The sequence below is a fragment of the Ursus maritimus genome, unplaced genomic scaffold (assembly GCF_017311325.1).
Source record: "Ursus maritimus isolate PB19 unplaced genomic scaffold, ASM1731132v1 scaffold_9, whole genome shotgun sequence".
Classification (NCBI taxonomy): domain Eukaryota; kingdom Metazoa; phylum Chordata; class Mammalia; order Carnivora; family Ursidae; genus Ursus; species Ursus maritimus.
The window spans coordinates 65,543,683-65,551,119 of NW_024427107.1; the positions used below are offsets into that span (position 1 = coordinate 65,543,683).

Consider the following 7,437-nt stretch of genomic DNA (forward strand, 5'->3'; position numbering starts at 1 on the left):
AGTAGCCTGATTCCTCTGCTGTTCAATGTAAATAATAAAGTCGCCTTCTTTTTTTTTTTTTTTATACATCAGTGTCTTGTGAGTTTTGTTAGCATGAGTCTGCATTCCTGGGTCCAGTCAAAGAGATCGGGTATCAGAGTCTGTGAGGCTCATCAAGGTGAATACTACCTTGAGGGCATCTGTTGGAGCGGACTGCTGGATTTCCCAGGTGATGCCCATCCATGTCGCCATGCTTCATATTGCCTTCCCATTCCCCACGTCACCAGAATAATTCTGCCCGGAAGTAATCTATTAAGAACATCTTCATCATGTGCACATTTCAGTTAGAGAGTACCAAATACTATTATGTCAGTGAGAGTAGACCCTTTCCTTCTGGGTGAGTATTACTTGTTTGGTTTGGCAAATTTCACACCTGTATGGAGGGATGGAATATAGATTGTCAGTGCCACATCATGAGGATCCTCTGACAACTCATTTCCAGTTCTGGCTTCTCAGCCTCTTCTGGCTTCACTCTGGCTCTCATCTCATTGTCCACATTGATCCTGGAATCATTCTCAAGTCAATTCCTAATCTGGGTCTCTCTTGCAGCAGTGAAACCTAAAGAAGATGGAGGACACAATGAGGTCGACAAGATTAAGGATAAGGATGCAAGTAGAGCAGGCGATGAACGAGGTCATAGAATGTTTTTCTTCCATTCTCCTCTTTCTCTCTCTCCTCAAAACAGCCCCAGTAGCATTTGAAAGGGTTTCCCATACCACACATATGACATGTTCAGCTCATCTATGAATATAATGGAACTTAGACCAGATGTCAATAAATCATTAACAGCAATTTCTTGCTAAGAAGGATATCAAAATAGATAACAGGGCAAAACCCATTACATCTCTTAGTGAATCCTGGAATGTTTTTCTAAGTGAATATTACCTCAAATATGACGCTGTCAGGTGGTTTTACTCAATTACTAAATTGTGGTTTTCCCCCTTTCTCCTGTTCTTCCCTTTCACCCCAGCTATTAGCCAGCATAACTGACCACCAGATTTCACCATAAATTTATCAGGAATTTACCCAGAGCAATCCTCAGTTGTCACTACTATTTAAAATACATTTTTATGAGTAGATTAAAACCTCACAGAAATTCCAGATAGAACAGATTAAGATAGAATCTTAAAAAGATGTTTTTAAAACTTGGTTTTTAAAACCCATTTTTTTTAACATTCATGATTTTGTCCATTTATACAGTTGGAGTTCTGCGGCAGAATTAGACACTGTTGGATTATTAGTGCGTGTAATAAGTTCATGAGACCTCTATCTGTGTACGTCCTGACAGAGCTGTTCTTGTGTGTTGTTGAATGATACGGGGCTGAATTGCTAGACAGGTAGTTGTGGACCATTCCTGGTTACCTAGATACTAATGAAGTAATCAATGAATTCACCAGGCCTTTTGACCCAATTCGCCAAATGTGCTTTCATTTTCTTTGGATGAAAGTTGATGCTAATGAGGACAGGGTCCAGTTTCCATCCCCTTGTAAGCAAGGTTCCTTTCACAGCCAGAGACATCGTAGACGTGAGATCATAGCCGCCCTGGGACCCCACAGAAATGGAAGTTAGGCCAGGTGGTTGAAACACAAAATAATCAGGCCTATCACCACTCTGAAGTACCTGCCCTACGTTTGTGGATTCGTACAGCATCTTAGACAAAAGTGAGCATTTCTAAAGCAAACCTGGCAGTTTGGTATGTTTTTTATGTGGATAGGGGAGCTTACCAAAAAAAGAAAGATCGTATTCCCTGCCTTTATTAAATGTTCAGTCACCTGAGGAGAGGATGCGCATGGTCAGCATTTATTTAAAAAACACCCAGAACTTTTGAAACTACCTGTATTTTTCAGAACTTACATACATCTTATCATTTTACCAAAGTGCCTGATATATATATATATGTCAAGGTTCCTCCAAATCGGGCAGTACATAAGCTGTACTATGACTAAAGGAGTAGAGTGAGCCAGGGAAAGAGGGTCATCTGAGAAGTAGTGAGTGTTTGACCTCCTATTCCTGCAGCTCCCTTGCCCCAAGCCCAGCCCACTGCCTTCCTTTTCCTTTTTCTCTGTCCTTCTGTTGAAGGTCAGAGTCTAGATAGGGATTCACTAGCCAGAACTGAAAAGACAACCAGATTGTAGAACAGAACTTGCCTGAAGTTGGGTAGCATTATCACAAGCTGAAGTTTTCAGTTTTCAAAATTATACACATCTCTTCAGATCCTGATAGACCCTTTGTATGGAAGCCACCCTTTCATCCCCTGACTGCACAAGGCCCCTGTATAAAATGGCCGAGGAGACAGAAGTTCCTCTTCTCTCTCAGTTCTTTTCTGGCATGTGTTTTTGTTCAGCTCTCCTGCAGCCTTCTGACTCTCTGCCTCTTGTCCCCTTTTCAGTAAAAGTTTACCCTAGGGCTTGATGTCATTAGATCAGTCCCTGTGTGTGTCTGTGTGTCATGTATCTACGTGTTGTTTTAGTTTGTAATACACTTTAGAATAGTCCTTTCTAACCAAGCATTTCTTAAATTTTTAGAATTGACTATTCAGTCTAAAAATTACCCTCAACAAATGTATATGCACATAAAATGTTGGGTGCAATTCTATGGTATTCATGCACTCCTAATGTCTGTTTATGGATCTCAACTGGATTCAGAATCCCTCTCCCATGATGGAATTCCAAAGTTCTCTACATGCATGATGGCTTGTGGGATTTGAAAATACATTCATTTACCAGATACCCATTAAATGCCCACTCTGTGTCAGGAGCTATGCAGGGCACTGAAATGAGGTGAAAAGGACAGTGGCCCACCCATCAAAATTTCCATTGTAGTTGAGGAGACAGACAAGTAAACAGATGATTACAAATCAGAATAGATGCAGTAGTAGGGGAAGTACGGGTTACTTTGGGGAGCACATCAGATGAGTGTTTACTTCAGCTTTGGGATATCAAGAAATTCTCCTTACAATGATACCTGAGTTATTCTCCCAAGTAGAAGGAATGCTGTGTACAAAGTCAAGGGCATTATTGATTTGTATGTCGTGTTGAGAAATTTGGATTTGATTTTAAAAGGCCTTAAGTTGAGGGGATAAGAACTGATCTGTGAGGAAGATAAGTGACTGTAGCCTGGAGAGAATGGATTGGGAGAAGCAGGACTGGAGGCTGGCAGGCTGTGGCAGTAAGCCAAGCAGACAATAATAGTGATTTTAACTGAATTACTGAAGAGTGCCCAACACACATCAGCAGCGTGCTTAATGACGGGTGTTGCTGATGGGAGAAATTTTCTATAGAAACAGTGTTCAGGGAGGGGCCAGTGAATCACCGATAGAAATGATAGTTGGAGCCAAGAAGAGTATGTAGAATGAGAGGAGGGGGCTGAGGTTTGGACCCGGCAAAACCACAGAGAAAGAAGAGGAATCTGACGAGAAAGCCAAAGAGTATAAAGAAAGTAAAAGTTGTTCCAAGATGGAGCCCAAGGGACAGAAGGGAGGAGTAGCAGGGTGGCAGCAACAGTCGGCTTCAGGATGTCCTGGACAGGCTTCTGGTTCAAGATGGTGGCCCTAGCTTACGTACGAAACTTCACACGTTCACCACCACTTTAGCTCAAGGGAATCATGACTCTTCACATCAAAGGGCTCAGGCGTGGCCAGCGAAGAAAAATGAAGAAATGTTATGCTATGTGAATTCTATCTCAATGACGTGGTTATCAACAAAAAGAATGATGAAAAATTCTCTTTTAAATGTGTTCGGACATAACTGTTACACTTTAAAAAATGAATAAACTGTAAGCATCCAGATGTGTGGGGGTGGGATTGGGTGGAGTGAGGGAGATGTCCACAAAAGGAGAATAAATTTGTACCGTACTCACATCGTCTGAGGAAAGCAGTGGAGCAGCGCCTTAGACATTAGAGGCAATGTGCCGCTGTTCCGGTTTTACAGCCAGCGGAGGCAGCATTTCTTGAAAGGGCAACAAAAAGATCATCTTTGACAATGAATGACTCACAAAACATGCCGTTCATGTACTTGTCCTGAATAGCAAAAATGCAAAGAGATCTAGAGCCAAACAAGTAATAAAGAACCCAACAGGGGAGGAAATCATAATAGAGTATTTTTTAAGTGGTAGGAATTACTTATGAATAACAGTTGGTAGTATAGTAATAAGCCATAATGCTAACAATAAATGATCCCTCAAAAAACTAATATAACAGACCAATAATAACTAATATTAACAGACCTGCAGTAGCAAAATGCTTCCACAGTTTGGCAGACAGAAGGAAGATGAAGGAGTGCAAGGAGACTCCGTGCTGTTTTAGGGGTGGCATCTATAAAGAAATAGAGGATGAAGAAAATTCTAAGTTAAGCAGTACTAGTGTGGAAATGGGGTGAAAAATGTCTTAATTGGCCGTAAGTCGGGGGAGACCAGCTAAGGAGAGAGGGTGGTAAGGAGAAAACAATTTGGAAGCATAAACAGCAGAATATAGTTGAGATTAAAACCGAACATATTCATTGCCACACAACAGCAACCCTATTCTGTTAGAAGACAAGTGTTCAAATTGATTTTTTTTTGAAATCCCACCATAATAATTTGATCCAGAGTCATGTCTTAAAAAAAAAAAAAAAGGTATATAACCATAGATGCAGAGAGAAATTTTTAAAAAATATATTTGAAAAGAGTAATATTTTTTTGGTATCTTCAAATATTTTTTTAATGTTTTTTTATTATATTATGTTAGTCACCATACAGTATATCCCTGGTTTCTGATGTAAAGTTCGATGATTCATTAGTTGCATATAACACCCAGTGCACCATGCAATATGTGCCCTCCTTACTACCCATCACCAGTCTATCCCATTCCCCCACCCCTCTCCCCTCTGAGGCCCTCAGTTTGTTTCTCATAGTCCATAGTCTCTCATGCTTCATTCCCCCTTCTGATTACCCCCCCTTTCTTTATCCCTTTCTTCCCCTACCGATCTTCCTAGTTCTTGTGTTCCACAGATGAGAGAAATCATATGATAATTGTCTTTCTCTGCTTGACTTATTTCACTTAGCATTATCTCCTCCAGTGCCGTCCATGTTGCAGCAAATGTTGAGATATCATTCTTTCTGATAGCTGAGTAATATTCCATTGTATGGACCACAACTTCTTAATCCAGTCATCTGTTGAAGGGCATCTCAGTTCCTTCCATGATTTAGCTATTGTGGACAATGCTGCTATGAACATTGGGGTGCATATGGCCCTTCTCTTCACTACTGTATCTTTGGGGTAAATACCCAGTAGTGCAATGGCTGGATCATAGAGTAGCTCAATTTTTAACTTTTTAAAGGACCTCCACACTGTTTTCCAGAGTGGCTGTACCAACATTCATTCCCACCAACAATGTAGGAGGGATCCCCTTTCTCCACATCCTCTCCAACAATCGTTGTTTCTTGCCTTGTCAATTTTTGCCATTCTAACTGGCGTAAGGTGGTATCTTAGTGTGGTTTTGATTTGAATTTCCCTGATGGCTAATGATTTTGAACATTTTTTCATGTGTCTGTTAACCATTTGTATGTCATCATTGGAAAAGTGTATTTTTAACCCTGTGACAGTAAATTCAGCCTACAAAATGAATGACCAAAAATAAATTTGTAAAAAATTTAGATGGCTAAAATTGACAAAAATAGGATTAAAAGAAAGACTCCCCCCCCCAAAGTACAAATTCTAGACATATTTATCCGTAAATTCTCTCAAATCTTAAAGGAGCAGGTATTTCCTGTACTTTCTAATCTACTTCAAAGCATGGAAAAATATGGAAAATGTCCCTGCTTATTTTATGAAACTAGGTTGGCTATGACCAAATTCTATGTTTTTTCTTTTTCTTCCAAGTTAAGAACACTGTCACTTAAAACTAAATGTATGAAATCTTCAGTCAGATATTAGCAAATGAAATCTAGGAGCCTATTGAAAGAAATGAAAAATATGATCAGTTCAGAATTGTGTCAGTAATGTAGCATTTGCTTATCATTAGAAAATCAGTGCTATCACATTGAGGGCTCTAAAGAGGAAAGCCTCTTCCTTCCTGTGAGCCAGGCAGTACTCTGGTGATCCAGCAGTGAACCCAAGTAACCAACTCCCTTTCTTTGTAAAACTTAGTTCCAGTGGGAGAACAACAATAAATAGAGAACTATTGTAATAAGCACATACAAGATTTTCATGTATGACAGATTTCAGATCATTGGGGGAAAAGTTGGCTTATTCAAGAAGAATTTTTGGAACCATTGGCTAATGTTTTATAACACTATTTTGAATCCCAAGTTTAGACTTCACATTAAAATACATTCCAGATGAATCAAGGAGTTTACTGTTAAAAATTAAGACCCAACTATGGGAAGAAATCAACTGTGACTGCTTGTACCACATTATGTTCTGTCAGAGCTTTTCAATCATGTCAGAGGTAAAAGTGCTTGGAAAGATTGATGACCTGAAGGATAATGTTGCATCGCTTCCAAGCCAGTGAGGATGAAAACAGCTACTTCAGACTTGCAAACATTCAACAAAGCATAACATGTTGGCAGGATTTATTTGAGGGTTTCATCTAGGGAGAACTGAAAAATCCAGGGGTAAACCCAACAGCACTACTTGATACAGAAGTCCAGCTGTACCAATAAGACTAAGGTTTCTGGAGTGCTTCCTGCACGCTGGATAGCATTCCGAGGCTTTACATGTAGTGCTCAAAACAGTCGTCTTAAGTAGTGACGGGTAGTACTTTACACGCTGTACAGGTAAGGCTCACTGCCACAGAAGGGTCTCTAGCTTGCCCTAGGGCACCCAGCTAATAATTGGCAGAGTCAGGATTCAAACCCTGTCTGGTGCCAGAGTCCATTTTCTCAATCCTTATGCTGTACCAAACATGTCTCTTAATTTTCTGACTTACTAAAGTTCTCAAAAAAAAGGTTTCTGAAGATGAATTCAGGGAGGGGAGAAATGTAACTTAATCTGTCCAAAGAATAAATTTGCGTGATAGCTTCCCAACTCCGCAACCGTAGATCCCGTGGGAGCCTGTGAGGGATGCTTTTCTCACCTGCATCCAGTCTTGGCCAGAAGGTATTTGTGGGTAGCGTTTGGAATTCAGGTTTCATTTAGTTACCAGAATAACTTCCAGAAAAATCACCCTGAAGAATTTTTGAGTAAAAGATTTCCCTGTTTACCCAAAAACAAATGAGTGGACTTCAAATGCCACTCAGTTTTCATCAAAAAGTGTTTGCAAGGCTGGTTTGTCTCCGTTTGTGACCCTGAAAGCAAGGCATGGCCCACATTCCGTTCTCTTTCCCACACCACTGAGGCTAGGAGGCAGAAGATTCCAGCAAGCGAGAAGACTCAGTGCTTATGCTAGCAACACTTCAAAACAAATTTCTCGCCCCCCCCCC

General features: G+C 40.3%; 1 protein-coding gene across 3 annotated transcripts in view; it reads left to right on the forward strand.

The window, feature by feature from the left end:
* NSMCE2 (NSE2 (MMS21) homolog, SMC5-SMC6 complex SUMO ligase) overlaps positions 1-7,437 on the forward strand; it is a 209,063-nt gene that overhangs the window by 103,460 nt on the left and 98,166 nt on the right. For 2 of the 3 annotated variants that reach the window (XM_008689338.2, XM_040625758.1), the window contains one exon: positions 589-672. The exons of the other annotated variant lie outside the window; for it this stretch is intronic. In XM_008689338.2, the coding sequence (XP_008687560.1) occupies positions 589-672 (84 nt within the window). The remainder of the gene's footprint in view (positions 1-588; positions 673-7,437) is intronic. 3 annotated transcript variants of the gene reach the window in all.